We start from the raw sequence: 17,028 nt of genomic DNA, 5'->3' as shown, positions 1-17,028 counted from the left end.
CATGACCTGAGCCGAAGGCAGAGGCTTAACCCACTGAGCCACCCAGGCGCCCCCAACAGAAATATTTTAAAGATCAGATGATTTCACATGAGAACCATAGTGTGCTTATTCTTGGGGAAAATTACAATGAAGCCAATATCTGGTGGGCCTTGTAGCATGAGGACTCTGCACCCCAGCTGGGAGGGGGCTGCCCCCGTGGCGGGCCTGCGCCTTCCCAGTGATTTGTACCCAGCTGCTTTCACATGAGCTTTCACGTGAGCTGGCTCCTGTAGGTTTGGTCTTTGCAACCCGTTTTGAGGGTGTTTTTTTTCTTTTAGGGGACTCTTCACTCATAATTTGAGGATGGTGAGATGGGGTGGAAAGGCCAGACAGTTTGCTCAGATGAGTGACGCTGCCGGTGTGAAAGAACGCAGGCCGTCGTCTCCCGTTCCCGAGGGACTCTGTCCTCTCTTTGCACCTCACTTACCATCTCCATCTATGGGCACTTTGGCATCAGGAAGTACACGGGGTTAAAAACCCAAAACTCAGAATGCTCTGAGCCCTTGGCAGTTCTGCTAGATAAATCAAGAAGTAACAAATTTCTCCCAAGAAGACTATTCCTTTTACATTTGGCAGTTAAGTTTTATAAACCCAAGAGGGGCTAGATGTAAGAGAGTTTTGGTAAGTGGCCAAATTCAGGAGTATTTATCTTAATGACTGAGGTTCGCACTTCGGTAGTAATTAAGTTCACTGAGGCTTCAGGCCCTGTCTTCAGCACGAAGGTGAGTCTGAAGGGTGATCAATGGTAGGGTCGTTGGAGCAGGGAGGACCCATGGGATTCTGCCCAAGGTCAAAGACCACACTTTGGGGGGCAGGGGACCACCACATGCCGGCGAAGACATCGTGGCCCTGGGCTGCGGTTAGCTACAGTGTGCCTACTTTTGGCTTAGCTGTCTTTTTTTTTTTTTTTTAACCCACTCATAAAGTATGGTATTTGCATGTTTATCAAACAGTCCAGGAGATTCTTAGGCTCCCTGGTGTTTGAGAGTCATTCTTCAATTCCTTGAGCGGAAGAAGACCCTTCTACAGATAAGGATATCGGTTCTTGAAGCTTCTCATTCTTTAGAAATCAGTTTTAAAGACTGAAGGTCACATTGCTTTATGAAGTTTTTAAGTTATAAAGATGTTTTTTATGGACTCTTCACTGTGATTCATTGAATTTCCTTTTTTTTTTTTTTTTGGTGCCAAATTATTTTTTGTTAAACATACATGTTCCAGAACGCTCTCAGCTGAGGGAAATTGAAACTCTACCCTCAGTCTTTAAAATTGTTGTCTATGGAGTGGTTGGCCTCAAGAACCACATCCTTGTCTTTGGAAGGCTTTCTCCACCCACGGAGTTGAAGAGTGGTTCTTAAACTCTGAGAAGTGCCTGGAATATTTGGTACATATGGAGATGTCCTGCTCTCCACTCAGAGGTTCTGATTCAGCAGATCTGAGGAGAGGCCCGGAAATAATCATATTTAATCATCGGGCTCAGGTGATTCTGATGCAGGGCACAGGGAGCTTCGCTTCAAGAACTGCTGCCGTTAGGGTTGCTGGGTAAAATACAGGATGGCCAAATAAATTAGAATTTCAGACAAAGAGTCAATAGTATTTAAGTCCGAGTATCTCCCGCACAATGTTTGGGGCATACTTAGACTAAAACATTATTCATCGTGTATCTGAAATTCAAATTTAACTGGTGGATCCGTGTTTTTGTTTAGTGTATCTGGCAACCCTCATTGTAATAGAACATATAATATTGATCTCCATGTGCCACCGTCCTGAGCACCAGGTGAAAGAATGACCACAAGTATTATTGTGCCAGCCTGGCCAAGGGGTTTCTACAGATTAAGGCAAAAAGTATTAGTACTGGGGGCACCTGTGATAATGTAGCTGTTGTGAAATATGCCTCACATAATTTGATCATTTTAACTTTTTTTTTTTGGTTTGTTTGTTGGTTTGTTTGTTAGCAGAAAAAAGTCTGTGGTCAGAGGGACTAAAGATTTTGTGCAAGAGCATAGGGCTTTCATGCAGGAAAGCCAGGCGTTGGGCAAGCTCTGTCGTCCTCTATAACTCAGGGACTTCCCTTCCCCCTGTGTCATACAGCATGGTTCTGACCTTGGCAGAGGCCTTGATTCTGTTCTTGAATGGGAACTGTGGAGTGCTGGGCCATTTCTGGCTGTTCCTTGGCACCTGGTGCAGGGCTGCCTGGCCGCAGATATTCTGGAAATAACCTGCTCCATGAGGCTGTGGGCTCTGCTGCGTTTCAACACCTTTCTGTTTTAGAGATACTCCCGCAGGGGTTTTTCAGTCTTCCTCTTAGCATGACTGACCAGTCTTGGAGAGACCTTCCAGATGAGGGGATGTGGACTGGTGTCACCTCTGCTGTGGGGACAGATGTCATCAGCATTTAGTTCTCAGCTTCTCTCTGTCGCTGCTGTTTCATTTTTTTGGTGGCTGTCATTTGGTTTTAGTTGTTATTACCTGTTTGTGATTGGAGATCACTCTTTGCTTCCATTGGGCTTCCGGCTCTGAAGCAGAGAAGCTGTACTCTACATGTACATGCAGCTGTCTATTTATCATGTCTTTGGTGTCCTGTGCTGAGTCCCAGTGGTACGGGAAGGGCATGTGGGAAGGACTTAAATGCCTCTTTCTCCCCTAGATGACTACAAGTCCGAGCTGAGGGAGCAGCTGCCCTTGATTGCTGGCTCAGCGGCCGCCGGGGTGGTGTTCGTAGTGTCACTGGTGGCCATCTCCATCGTCTGCAGCAGGTAGGCCTTCCACTTCCATGCCCGCCAGCTCGCCTCGGATCCAGGAGGCCCCTTGTCACGTGCAGGCCCCTCCTGGGCCACACAGACTGGACGGGGCCTAACGGTCTGCAGACATGCTGTCCAGCTCATGGTCATCCCTCCGTCTCACTCCGTGGGCAGCCTAGAATTCGCCAGATTATGTGTTTGCTCTGTGCCGAAGAGCTGGGCGAGGCTGTGAGTCAACAGCATCTGTCTTCCAAGGTCCTTTCACTCCCCCTGCGTGTCAGAGTGACAGTTCCCAAATTACATTTGACCCACCTGAGCATCGCACCCCGCACGGCAGCCCATCCTCTGGTTAGAGAGTGGAGGCCCCCCCCAGAGGGCACAAGGCAGGCGGGCAAGAGGGGAGCCATGGAGGAAAACGGGAACTCTGAGCTCTGCGGAAGGGCGGGCCCTGAGGCCTTGTGAATTTTTCATACAGTTGCTCCTGCCTTCAGGGCTTAGCCCAGATTCAGCTGCTACAGAAAGCAGGGGAGCTGGCTTCCCCGGAGCTGTTCCCGCGTGCTGATGGCTGTCCTCAGCATGTCTGCCCCCGACTGATGGGGGACCCACGGCCCCTCCTGGCCTCTGAAAGACCTTGACTGGAAGGCTGATCCGAGTGCTCAGGGTGGTGGTCAGGCCAGGAAGCAGGATGGGAGCTAAATGTTAAAGTGAGAGAGCTCCCGCTCCCAGCCCCGGGAGATGCCTGAGTGAGCCTCCCACGGGGACAGGGGAGCTGGGCGGACACCGGCGCAGGGCACGAGCCTGGGCCCCAGCTGAAAGAGCTCCTCTTTCTTGCCTCCGCAGGAAACGGGCTTACAGCAAAGAGGCTGTGTACAGCGATAAGCTCCAGCATTATAGCACCGGCCGAGGTGAGTAGAAAGAACACACCCACCGCAGGGTATAGGAGGTGAGCGCTTGGACTGCTCCCTGTAGCCAGACTTGCTGGTCCTGACCGCAGAACCCCTTCCAGCCCCCAGAGCCCCAGCAGACACCTCTCTCTGCAGGTTCCCCCAAGCCACAAACTGCCCGCCCCTTCTGCTGTCTGCCCGTGGTGGGCACTCATTGGGTGCCCATTGGGTAGATTATCTTCCACATTGATAAGCCCATATAGGACACAGAATGCAGGGAGAAGATTGGGTTTAGCAAGTCAATGAATCCTGAAATCAGACTCAGTGGGAAAGGATGGAGGGTTCTCTATTAACATCTTCTGCCTTATCTTATCCAATTGAGCGGCTGGGGAATGTGTTAGCCAAATTCACAGATAAGCCAGAGAACATGAATGCAGGGAATTAAAAAGATAGCAGAGCCCAAGAGGCCAGCGTGTTGGGGTATCTCCCAAGTGTTTTCTTTCAAGCCAGTACCTTTAAAAGTTTTTTTCACTCATTATCCTACCCATCTCTCTCTCTTTTTAAAACTATGTGTAATATTTTTCTAACTAAAATTCCTTGTCACCAACATATAGTATAAAGTCCTATGTCAAAATGATTCTTTTATCTGTGTCATTACAACATTGCAGGATCTGAACAAGGTCCCCCTAGGTCAGCTGCGCCACCTCCCCGCTTCCAGAAAACTTAGCTCCCCAGGCCATGTTCTCATTCTAAATAGCTCCCTTTGAATTCCCCGATGACGGGGATCATTGATGCCCCCAGAAATCCATGCCAGCCCTTTGCACTGTGCTCTGTCACAGGCTCCTTCTAGAAGCTGCATTTCACCTAAACTCCTCCCTGCTCAGTGCAATGCCCCCCCCCCCCCCGCCCTTTCTTCCTGTTCGCTCAGCAGTGAGCATGGAAGACAGACCTCGTGGACACACACACACACACACACACACACACACGCACCCTCAGCCTGCCTTCTGTGGGCAGCTCCTGAAGCAAATACGGGCTCAAGGGTAAAATTTCTCCCAGACCACACTCTTCCCTTCTCCAAGGGTTCAACAAGGCAGGAAGGTGAGGCTGGGACCATCACCCAGCAGTCCCACCTCAGAGCAGCCAGTGCCGGCTGGGGCAGTACAAAGGCCACTCTGGAAAATCGGCTTTGTTCTCTGGGAGGCTTTCAATCCAAGACCAAGAAACGGCCATGGGTCTGTAGAGGACAGAGCCCCGGGGGCTGGCTGCTGTTCCCAGGCACTTGTTACTGGGAGGGAGGTGGGGACTCCCTGGAGGCTCTGGGGCGTTGAGACTCTCCCACAGGGGACCAAGCAGCAGCACAAACGGTGCGGGACTAGGAGAGGGGCCCCTGTCTAAGATTACCAGCAAAGTTCCTGCAACACTCAGAATCCCATCTACTTTCCTTCTTTCCCTGTCCTGGCCACTCTGTCCTTCATTTTAACCAGTTGTAACTGGTTTCCCAGGACTGTGTTCTCAATCTTTTCCTACATCCTGACTCTGAGCCTCACTGCAAAATCTACAGATGCGTTTACCTATTTTAACATGTGCATTTGCCCTTCCAGCCAAGGCCTTAGCTTCCTCAGCTGAGAAACACAGACTTGGACCATCTCTGATTCTCAAGGGAGGGTTCCACACCCCTCCCCCTACTGAGCATCAGAATTACCTGAAGGCCTTTCTCTACCCCCCTGCTTCCCCACCTCTGCCTCGGGATTCTGACATCACTCCCACCCACCCCCTGCTCTGGGCTAACTTCTGGCCATACTAAGAGCCACTGTGAAGTCCAGTTCCAATTTGGCATCCTGTGAGCTCTTTTGATGACACATTTAGAGATGGCTGTGTCCACCTGATTGCGGAGGATGCCACATCGGGTTCAAGAGGAGGAATGCCATTTTGGAGCCTAGAGATGACCTAGGGTGAGAATGGGGTACCCTAAGAAGGAGCTCCCCTTTGTAAAAGACAAGCAAGCTAAGCCTTGTCACTCATCCGGCAGGGTATACAGAGAGTCCCCAGGCATGGAGTCCAAGTGCGGCTTGGTGCCCATTGGGCCACTTCAACCTGAAATCTGGCCATCCTCCTGCTCTGGAGGGGTGGGCTAGGCCTGCCATGTGCACAGAGGTATGCTTCCACAACAGCCGGAGCCCCTTTGGGGGGACTCTGTGACCTCTGAGGCCAACAGAAGGAGGCCTCCCTAGTCGTTAGGATGCACAGAGAAACCAGTCCGCTGTCTGCAGTAATGGTGCCTGCTGCGGCCAGCAAGCGGGGCTGAGCACATGGCACCCCCTGTGATGAGCTGCATGGTTGCTGACCCTGGCAGAGCCAGAGTTTGGTTCCGTGGCTGCTTTAGAAGGCTGTCTTCTTTTCCATTCAGCTCACCTTTTGTAAGCGTCCTTGCCCCTGTTCATGACTGTTCTTTTTATCTTGTCCCCTAACCCTGGCTCCTCCTTGCCACCTGCTTCCCTAAACTCACAGTTGCGTGCCTTGAATTGCATCCGTGCTTTTTCTGCTGTGCACATCCCTCACTCTGATCCAGGCTCTTACTGTTGGAGAATCACAGCTGAAAGGCTGTTGAGCAGGGGTCAAGCTCAACACACTTGGAACAGAGGAGAAAACTCCCAACTCAGACGGAGGACATGTCTGCCCCAGGATGGGGAAGGAGGAGGAATATTTAGCCACAGAAAAGCCTATTTTGTGCCTCAAGTTGGGATCTTTATTCTGGAAGCTCCCTTCGACTCATCCCACCCTGACAACGCCTTGGGAGGCAGGCACCAATGCGGGAAGGTTAAGTGACTTACCCTGGTCACACGGCTCCTAGGCGGCAGAGGTTGATGGCACGCTAAGTCTGGCTATGGAGCCCATGCTCTCTCCATGTGGCAGAAGCTCAATCTGCCCGGCAATCAGCAGCAGGTGAGAGCTGAGTGAGGACTAACCCTAGGTGTTCTGGCTGGTAGTTTGTTGGTTCCCCCTCCTCTGGTCCCACTGTAGGAGGCAGAAAGGTCAATTATGTCTAATCCACATGTGGGCCTGTGGATTACAGACTCTACCTGGACCACCTACACACATGCCCCTCGCGGTGAGGTGTGGCTAGCATGTAGTTCTGAGGACCTCCTGCCCAGGGAATGACAGGAAACCTACAACAGCTTCCCGACTGCATTCATCAGAGTCCCGCCCCTCTTTCCCTTGGGCAGGGCACAGGGTGCCTTAGAGGCCAGTGGTCCCTGCCCTCCCAGGCCCTCCTTTCAAGCTGATGCAAAGGCTGAAGGAGAAATAACAGGAACCTTTGAAGATGGAATACCTTTTCTAGCCCGTCCAGACATGGTAGAGCTGTTCACTTTGAGAGCAGTGTGATGTCTCAGACACCGGTTCAGGGCCCTCCTCTGAGCCTGCAGCACGTGAATAAGCATGTCAACGGGAGGCTGGATTTGGGTAAGAGAGATTAGAGGGAGGCAAGTTGGGAAGAGAATCTGTTGGATGCGGTGTTGGATGCTTGGCTGAAGAGCCTGGAAGCCTGTGGTTCATGTTCAAGGGTGGGTGGGACCGTGCTTTTCCGGTGTCCAAGGAGAGGCAGACAGATGGTTGTGTATTCTCATGATTTCGGGGAACCAGATATCAGAAGGTGCTTGCCGGCAGCCTAAACACTGCCTGAACAGGATGACCAGTGAATAGTAGGCCAGGGAATCTATCTTAGAAAAGTTCCAGTGGATTCTGCATTTGGGAAATACTACTGGTATTTATGGAGGTTGTACAACTACACATCCAATAGCAGCTGGTGCCTCCCTGATTTCTGAGTTGGCTGAACTGGGGAGAGGCAGGGAGAGAGAAAGGAAAGAGTTTGGGAAGGAAAGAGTTTGGAAAGCCCTTGCCTTTCAGGAAGCAACCCTAACACAACCATCTCCGGGCTGCAGGCAATTGCAGATAATAATCACGGAGCTGTTGTCAAGCCTCGAGAAAAGCAAAACCAAATAGGGTATGTGACCAGGGCCTAGTGAAAGCTCTAATTTCCACCTCGGGCAAGAGGACAGAGCACTGAGATGACAGAACAGGAGTGTGAGCTTGATCCCTGCAAAATGCTTGTAGAGACCAAAGCATGTGGGTCCTGGGCATTTACAACCTGAATTTGGTGATCCTGAGGAAACACAGATGATCAGTAAGAAAAAAGAATGGTAGTTCTTTAGTAAATGAGACGAGGTCCCCATTCTCTTTTCTTTACTAGAGTTATACATTTAGTGGTTTCAAGAGGAATTGCAGATGTAGTGAGTTTTTATTTTGGCAAGAATATTTGATGATCTCCTAGGGGAAAGCAGTGTAAAATGAGTACGGAGCTTGTCTTCAGACCCTAAGAAAGTGGGTTAGTGATTCTGTCAGCCAGGTAGGAAGTCACTAGCTTTATTCTAGTCCTTGTCCAATTCAAACTCTTGTTCATTTGATTGTTTTTTAAATTCATGAGTCAGGTGCAAGCAAGCCTAGGGATGTTTATCAAGCTTGTAGGTAACAGTTGGAAAGCATAACTAACACCGTATAAAACAATCAGAATTCAGAACTATCCAACAGCTTTGAATGCTAATTTGAAATCTGCAGGATGATATGTTAGAGGGATAAATCTAAAATCTAATGTTTAGGTTAAAACAAAAATAAAGCAACACAGAAATGAGGAGACCTGACTTGCTATTCGTTTGTGTGAAAATGTGTAGGTATTTAATTTACCACATGTTTAATATGAGTGATATAGAGCCAAGTGCCATTATTGATGTAAAATAATAGTAAAAATAATATTCAGTTTTGAGTACTTACTGTGTTAAACACTTTACTTCTGTTAACTCATTTAAGCCTCATAACTGTCCCATGAAGTAGATTTTGCATGTGAAAAAACAACCTCAGAGAGGACAGGTATCCTGTCCAGAATCTTGGAATTCATTGCAAAACAAGGTTTTAAACTCAGGTCTGTCTGACTCTGTGGTTCCCCAGGTCAGAGGAGGCGATACACAGACACACTATCCTCTGTGCTAGTAAGAGTACATCTACAGTGATCTTCTTGGTTCTGAGGACCCCACTATGAGAAGAGTATTTTTGTCCAAGCATCCTGCCCGTGGAAGGCGGCAAGTTCAGATCTCTTACTTTAAAGATTTGGAAACACCCATTCGGTGCTGGAGAAACACAGGCAGGGATCAAGCTTGATACCTTTATGGCAAAGGAAAGGAGAAGATGTTGTCATCCTTCATGAAGTTATATAGAACCATCGAGGGAAAGATCAGAGTAGGCAGAGGTTTGATTCAGTAGGGAGCACCCCCACCACAACTGGAGCTATCCAACTCAGAGACAGGCTGCTTTGTGGGGAGGTAAGCTCTCTGTTCCTGGAAGCATTCAAGGGCAGGCTAGATTGCCGACTGCTGCTCTAGGTGGGAGACTGGCCTAGATTAGACCCAGAAACACATCTTCGCCAAGATTCCACGCCCATCCTTCCTGACTCTGGGTGGTAGATGTATTTCAAAACTGTAGAGGACCAGCAGCCAGCCTGCTGGAAATCACCTTGGACACCGGGTTAAAGGTCAGGGGGAGCCTGTTGGAGGAGGAGGCAGACTACTTTGGATAAAGAGGATACTTTGGCTATCTCTTCTGGGGGTAACAGGAACGTTAGTAACTGGTTGTGAGTAAATGAGGGCCTACGAGGAGTAGAGGAAAGGCCCCCAGGGGCAAAAAGTGGCAGGATTTTCAGGGGTGCTTATTAAATATCAAGGAAATTTATGAGCAATGCCTTGGTTGTTGCCTTTGGGTTCCCAAGATTTCGATGGCTTAGAACCAGCGGGCCTTGCCTGGAAAGACCTGCCTATGCTGGTCATTGATGCCAAGAAGCAGGGAGAGGTTACACTCTGTTTCCTGAAGTACCTTGTGCAATACCAAGTAGCCTGTGGTCCTCTTTCCTTCTCCTGGAGACTCGTCTGAGGAAATTACTGTGGTTTTAAGAACAAACTAAAATGGGTGAAACTTCCAAATACAAGGAGGGAGGAAGATCCTCCTCAGATCCCTGCTTTTCTACTGAGGCCCTTTGCCTCCCTTGGGACTCCCCTCTTGGATTCTTCCCCAAATCCTGGCTGGGCACCCAAGAACTCTGCTCCTTCCTGGAAACAAAAACAAAAAAAACCCCAAAAACCAAAAAAACCAAAACAAACAAAAAACCCCAACTACCTATTGCACTCTTCTTGGCCCTCAGAAGCAGGCGGAACAGATTGTGTCTAGTTCCCACCAAGCTTTCCTGGTAGGTTTATTCCAAGAAGCTGCCCATCACATCAACAGCTTCAACCACCACTCGTGTTCCTCCTCAATCCGTAAATCCAGATTTAGACTTCTGGCTCTGTTTCCTTTCTGAGCGTTATGACAGACTTCCGGGCACTCATGTATTTCATCTGCATGTTCAAAGAGCAAAAGCACGTGTGCAGACTTCCCTGGCAATGGGGTTTCTGGCCCAAAGTCCCTTACGTGGTGAACAGTGTCACTTTATTCCACACGTCTTGGCATTGATTTGGCTGCTTCTCGTCCCTCTTTAATACCCCATCTTTAAATGCTTAGCAAGTGCTACCAATCCTCCCTTTGAAATTTCTCTTGCCTCTTCATTTGTCCTTACTGCAGCACTCTGGTGGAAAACCCTGTATCTTGTGCTTTAATGACTACAACAACCCCACAGCTGTTTTGTCCGCCTCCAGCCCCTTCCCCCAGCATCCAGGTGAACGCGGCAGCCTGCCGGTCAAAGGCATTCCCCAATGCCTTGTGCTCAGTGCATCCCTTCCTTGCAGATGGAAGAGTTGTCAGCCCTGTGTGTCCGATGGCATTGATCTTAATGCCTTTGGTTTGACGGTCAAGGCCCTCCTGTGCTGGTCCATAAGTGTCCTGCCTGCTTGGTCCCCCCTTCTGCCATACTGAAGCTGGCCACGTTCTCCTCATTCATGCCATGGTGGGCTTCTCTCTGGCTTTGCCCTAGATGCTCCAGGCTTCTTCCTCCGCAATGCATGACCGTGGGACATGTCCTTCTAGAATAGTGACATGGAACACTGGCATCCACGGCCCTCTGTCTTCTCTGGTTTCTGCTGCATTTATAGCTCATGGCCTGGTGTGGGCTCCTGATTCTAGACTCTCCAGCACTACTCCCCAGTACTGCCGGACTTCATCGTCAGAAGAACCTCATGAGCTCTGCTTTTTCTATAGCTTCCATAATCCCTAGAACAGCGTCCTGTTGACGTTGAGGCTAATGACGGGGTGATCAACGTACCGCGGCCGAGCATTGGATGAATTCCCTCCCAGGGACCAGATTTTATGTGTTGATCCCTAAACTGCTTCCCTCTTGTGCTTAGATAGTTAGATATCTGGACCATGTTTAGGTGAGTTGCAAAGATGACAAAGTCTGTCTTGGATCCAGAATGGGATCTGAGGAAGCACCCTTCGCTCCTTCCCATGGCTCCATCAAACCTGCTGGGACACAAGTTATCAGTGACTGAGGACAAGCCAAGTCACTACCTCTCTGGAGCCATACTGTAGGGTTCTAGGAATCCTCAGCCTACAGAGGGGCATCAGGCTGTTCCTGGCACTCTTGAAGCCTCCCAGGCTGTCTGCTCTCCATGGACCCCCCCCAAGATGTCTGTGGCACTGATTTTTTCCTTTCTGAGTGCACAAGAGGGCTGAAGAGGAGCACTCCGTCGTCTTCTTCAGCTCTCAGTACTCCTATGCCTCCCACTATGGCCACTCCTATGGCCCTTTCCCAGCCTGCTTCTGCTCAGCCCTGAGACCCTGACACTTGCAAGTGGGTCTAACTGACATTTTAGATACACCCCACATATCTGCCAGCATCCCCAGCATTTGTCCCCGCTGCTTCATTTTTGAGTGCCCCCTTATGGAGTGATGTAGGGTCACTAACAACGGCCAGGAGTTTCTTCTCCTTCCTGGAGTGCTCTGTACCACACAAGAAGGCTCTGGATAGTGGCTAAATCATTTGTCCCCAGACTTCTATGCCTAAAGCAGGGGTTGATGGGTAAGATTTGGCCAATTTCCTCAGACTATGATCTTTTAAAGCTGGAGGCAGTCCAGGCTGCACCCCTAGCCATAGCATAAGTGGGTTTTGAGGTCAAAGAACAAACATACCTACAAATCACCTTTTTAAATAGAAATTAGTGAATTAGGAGAGCATAAAAATGAAGAATTTTTCTGTCTCTCAAGGCACTAGCAATCAGAAGTTTAGATCCATACACACTGCCTTTGTGCCAAAGGTATGTAACCTATGTTAGACGTAAGGAAAAAAAGTCGATAACTGTAAAATAGTATAAATATATAATATTAACAACAATAATAATAATATGAAACACCGTCCGGAGCATTATAAAATGCCTTATCTTATGAGCCGTATTGCATCTGATATTGTTATTACTACCACTGATAATATTTCCCCAACACTCATAATCTGAGAACAATTTCTGAGCCTGGTCTCCAAATGTTTGGCTGTGCCTGACTCCGCAGCTGACTTGAATTCCTTGTTCACTGTCTGGTGATTCATTGCACTAAATACCATTTTCCTGATAATTAAAAACTGCTCACTGGCAAGTGGGAGCAGGAACAGGCTGATGCAGGATTTATGCAGAAACACAAAATGAGCCAAAAGACAAATGACCTGTTCTGCCTAGCTAAAGGCTTTTTTTTTCTTTTTTTTGTGCTTTTTTTTTTTTCTCATCATCTTCAGGGACTTGAGAAAGCCTAGCGGTAATGCAGGAGAGAGGTCTGGAGAGCTGTGTTATTCCAGGATGAGGTAGATGCCGGGAAGCCGTGATGGGCACGTGCTCGGTCACATCACTCTCCCAATTTTGAGCGCTGGATCCCTGTCCCCAGCCGGAGTCAGGCCAGGACCCTCCACTAGGGCAGCCCTCTCAGATCTTCATCAGGGGAAAAGTGCCCATGTCTCAGCCATTTGGTAGACCTCTGATTTCAGCTTACCTTCCTCAGTGTGACAATGGTGTCTTCAGTTTCCGGGAAAACAAGTCCTGATTCCTACCGTTGCCCAGATGTGGAATTTCACAGGCACTTTGTATCTCTCCTCCTAGGCTCCTCCGTGTGCCTCGCCCAGATGTGGAATTTCACAGGCACTTTGTATCTCTCCTCCTAGGCTCCTCCGTGTGTCCCCCTCAGCTGCTTGGGAAGGGCTTTACTGACAGGCAGGAGCCCCAACCCAAATCAGCTGTGACATTGCCCCCCCACCCCCATTTCTGTAAGCCAGCAAGGTAGCAAACCTCTCCGAGTTAGTAAACTGCACCCATCATTGAAGTGTGGACTTGCTAACATCTTGGTGCACTTGGTGGCCTGTTCCTGGCCTGGAAGAATGCCAGCCCCATCAGATGAGCTGTTGTCCTCTGGGAACAGGTCCTTCCCAGAATGGATGGGGGCTAATATCCGTAAAGCTCATTAACTCAGAATCCTTTCTCCTTCATCCTTATATGTGTCTGTGCTTGCAAACCATTCATTACCGCACATTCTAGATTGTTTAATTAGACTTTGCGGAAGAGTTCCTGTAGGACAGCTTAGCATACATTGTTTAAAAGCCCTTGATCTAAAATAACAAGGTAGTTATTTTTAAGGTAACTAATAAACTCTAAGTGTCTGACATCCTCCACTGACCACCTCACCTTGCTTCCTCTTCCTACCTCCCCAAACACTTCCTAGAACCGTTTACTGATAATCACCATGCGTACGTCCATGTGCAAGCCCTCCCTGTGTACATCAGGCGCTTGGCTGGGTATGTTACTGGCAATATGTTCTGTAATATCAGAGTCACCGTGGGAGGGAGGTGCTAGCTTTGCCACCAGCGGAAGAGAGACCTGTTCTGAGAGAAGGGTGGGGCTTTGCTGCATTATGCCGGGCTAATAAGAGGCTTTGGGATCCTGTCCTCGCCTAATGGCCCCAGCGTCTGGCTCTCACCCTCCTCTCATCTCCGCACAGGACAGAACTTGGGCAAAGTCACAGGTTGTGACACTGACCTGCTGTCTGCTTGGCATTTTGAGTGGGTCTGTGGTTGTCTCACCTCCTGCCCTCACCCCTTCAGCTCATGCTGGCCACCTTCCACCTGCTGCATCTGTTTCTTCCCCAAAAAGCTCTCTCCCTGCTTACCTGCATGGCGGCTGATCGGCCATCCCCGAAGGCTGATGGGAACCTGGGCGGTAACAGCACAGCTCCCTCCTTCCAGGGTGGGCCAGCCCTGGAGCATGTAGTCACCCACACCAGCTCCTCCAACTTCTCTGGGGCTTCAGCCTGCTTCGGGAGGAAGTGGTTTGAGAACACACTTTTTCTAGGCTGACTGCCTTGCCTGATCTTACTTCCCCACCACCTGACCTGACTGCTGTTGGAGCATCGTTCACATAAGCCGCTGGGCTCTCGGAAACTTGTCCCAGGGGTTGCTTCTGGTGGAACCCCAAGTTTGGCTGCCTGGTGCTTATCTGCTTTCATTAGACACTTCAGTCTGATTTCAATGGTTCGTGCTCTTCAGTTGTTCTTCATTCCAAATGAGAACGAGATGAACCCCATCCCTACTTTTCTCCTAGTCCACTGTTAGCAAAGGAGAACACCTGCCTCTCTCTCTCTCACTCTCTCCCCTCCCACCACATTCCCCACAAATTAGAACATTCCACATAAAGGTGAGGCTCTCTCTGACTGCTTTATCCAAATCTCAGTTGACAGATGCCATAGTCAATGTTGTCATTCCCAGGTTCCCAAGGAGCGTTCTACCATGGTCTTGACCAACTTGAAGCAAGCAGCCTAGCACGCTAGGAGTGATTTTATTTAATGACTTGGAATGAACCATCTTTCAGAAAGAGTCGTTCTTCTGGGCAGCGCACCTGACTCTCTCTGACTTAAAAAAAAAAAAAAATCCCCCTTCACTTCTTTGCTGTATCTTTCTTCTCCCTCTGGACTGTGCTCTAGCACTTCGAATCCTTACCTGAATGATGACCAAAGCAACACGAACTTGGGGGAGCTATAGAGTCCTCAGAGTTTTTTGGATGAAAAATGTCAGAACTAGCCTCTGCATAAAGGGCTGGGAGTCAGCTAGATGAGGTGCAGTGGGGATGGGCAGATGGTGCTCAGGGAACGTGGGGGACTACCTCAGACTTGGGTCCCGACCAGGGGAGCTCGGCACCTGTGCCTTTCCAGACCCACCTACCCTGCTGACCTGACTCTTCCACCTACCAGATAGCAGCAGAGGGCAGGCAAACCGCCTCCCCTTCACAAGGATGCCAGGCTAGACCATGTGGTTCCGCTTTCAAAGTCCTCTCCTGCCCACCACCCCACCACCAAGTGAACAGTGTCTAGTTGTTGCCTAATGACACATCAGACATGTTGAAAATTACATTGTGAGTGAATCCATTTGTTTCTTGGCTTCCATTTCCTTTTTTGTCCCCTCTTCTCCACTTTCTGAATGTGTTTTTTCTGCAGTGACAATTCTCTCTTATGTCCCCATGCACACCTATTTATCTTGCCACTGTAAACATCAGTGACAAAGTCTATATTCCTTTTTGTATTTCTCATTCACCATTTTATTCATTTTTCATACTTCAGGGTGTCTGAGGGCATGGGCGTTCATTACCATTTTTCTTTCATTCCACCTCATTTTTTTTTTTTTTTGACTCTGTAAACTTTGCTCTTTTCTCTATCAGCATTTTCTAAGCTTTTTTCTTCATGTTTTCTCTTCTGGTGTTCTGTCTTGACACTTCTAATTTGAGGTTTTTCTAATAGCAATTTCTCCTTCTCTCTCTTTCTTTTAATCCATCCTTCTCCCTCTTGCAGCCTCGGCCACAGCCATCAGTTATAACCTTAACGGTGGCCTCCACTCAGAGAAGTTGTCAAGTTGATAAATATTGATATCTACCCTACCATTTTACCACCACTTTTCTGCTAATGCGTTTGGTTGGCATCAATCAGTTTCTTTGCCTTCTGTGAGTGCTCAGTGTGAGAACTGGTCCCGATCTGTCACTTATAAGTAATCTGCTCCACATTTCATCAAGAGCTCAAAAAGAGAAGAAAATATGGAGGAGAAGTAGAGGACAGAGAACCAAGCTAGTGTGGCCCATAGGGAAGGGAGATGGGAAGGCCTGGCCAGGCACAGAGAGGCAGTCTGTGTAGGGGGGAACCTGCCCGGCCATACCCTTGCTGCTGGGGACAGCAGCCAGGACTTACCACCGTATCCTCTTTGGGATGTTAACCCTGCTTATCTCCTCTAATAAGGCTCCCCAGGGATGAAGATCTACATTGACCCCTTCACTTACGAGGACCCCAACGAAGCTGTCCGGGAGTTTGCCAAGGAGATTGATGTATCTTTTGTGAAAATCGAAGAGGTCATCGGAGCAGGTATGGCTCTCCCCTCCCCTCGTTTCTGTTCTCTTGGTATCCAAGCATCTTCTTCCCAACGTCCTAGGTGTTCTCTTTCAGCATAAAAAGCCATCCCATTGAGAAGGAGCTTCTAACATCTTTCTCCTAGAAGATGAGTCTGACTCATCTGCAACGTGGTCTAGGGATCTTTGGGGGGGTCTTGATCACGGTGGCCAAGCTTGACTGGTGTTGCGGAGAAGTCAGCTGCAGTTTCAAAAGACTCAGACATAGCTCTGGAAATGGACTACTGAATGTGGACAGACAGAGAGAGAGATCTAGGGTACACAGTGGAAAAGACTGAAAGAAACAGTAATTTTTAGAAGCAGGACATAGTGTCTCACTCACTGATAATATCTCCAGGGCTCTGGATCAAGATTCCTTCCCAAATTTTCAGTTTCTCTTTTCCTATATACATGCATTTGGAGAGAGATCATGATAAAATGAAGAGGGACCGCGGTTTCTAGGAGAAAAACCTCCCCCAAGTGTATTTTCTACAAAAGATCTATGATATGGTCGGAAACCCAAGACAGATTTCACTTCCAAGAAACACGTGTGCATGCAACCATCTTACTGTGTTGGAAGAGAAACTCAGCCCAGCAGAGGACTAGCTGCCTGAGCTGTTCTCAGGAGATCCTACCTAAAAACTGACCTAGATTTTTCATCTTTCCTTAATGGATCAGTAGTTGAGTCAATTTGGCAATGGACTCACATTAAAAAGTGAACAAGTAAAATAACCCCAAATATCATCACTTTATAAGTAACCTCTTTATGTCTCCTCTGCTGCCTGTTTTGAATCTTCTTAAAACTGTGTCTGCTTTGTGTCCTCTTTCCTACTTTTATTTTCTTCTACAACATTGTTTGTCTTTTCTTCTTCTCCAGTTCTTGTTAGCCGTTATTCAAACTCTCTTCGTGTATAATGCTGTCGTCGTCTTTTTAGTTCC

The 17,028-nt window shown here is 48.6% G+C and overlaps 1 protein-coding gene across 1 annotated transcript in view; it reads left to right on the top strand.

The window, feature by feature from the left end:
- The window catches only part of EPHB1 (EPH receptor B1), a 285,129-nt gene that overhangs the window by 202,494 nt on the left and 65,607 nt on the right, over positions 1-17,028 (top strand). Inside the window, exons 7-9 of the mRNA XM_044252314.1 lie at positions 2,684-2,792; positions 3,618-3,682; positions 15,944-16,066. Of these exons, the coding sequence (XP_044108249.1) occupies positions 2,684-2,792; positions 3,618-3,682; positions 15,944-16,066 (297 nt within the window). The remainder of the gene's footprint in view (positions 1-2,683; positions 2,793-3,617; positions 3,683-15,943; positions 16,067-17,028) is intronic.

This window comes from Neovison vison, chromosome 6, assembly GCF_020171115.1.
Source record: "Neovison vison isolate M4711 chromosome 6, ASM_NN_V1, whole genome shotgun sequence".
NCBI classification, from domain to species: domain Eukaryota; kingdom Metazoa; phylum Chordata; class Mammalia; order Carnivora; family Mustelidae; genus Neogale; species Neogale vison.
This window is presented reverse-complemented; position numbering and strand designations above follow the sequence as displayed.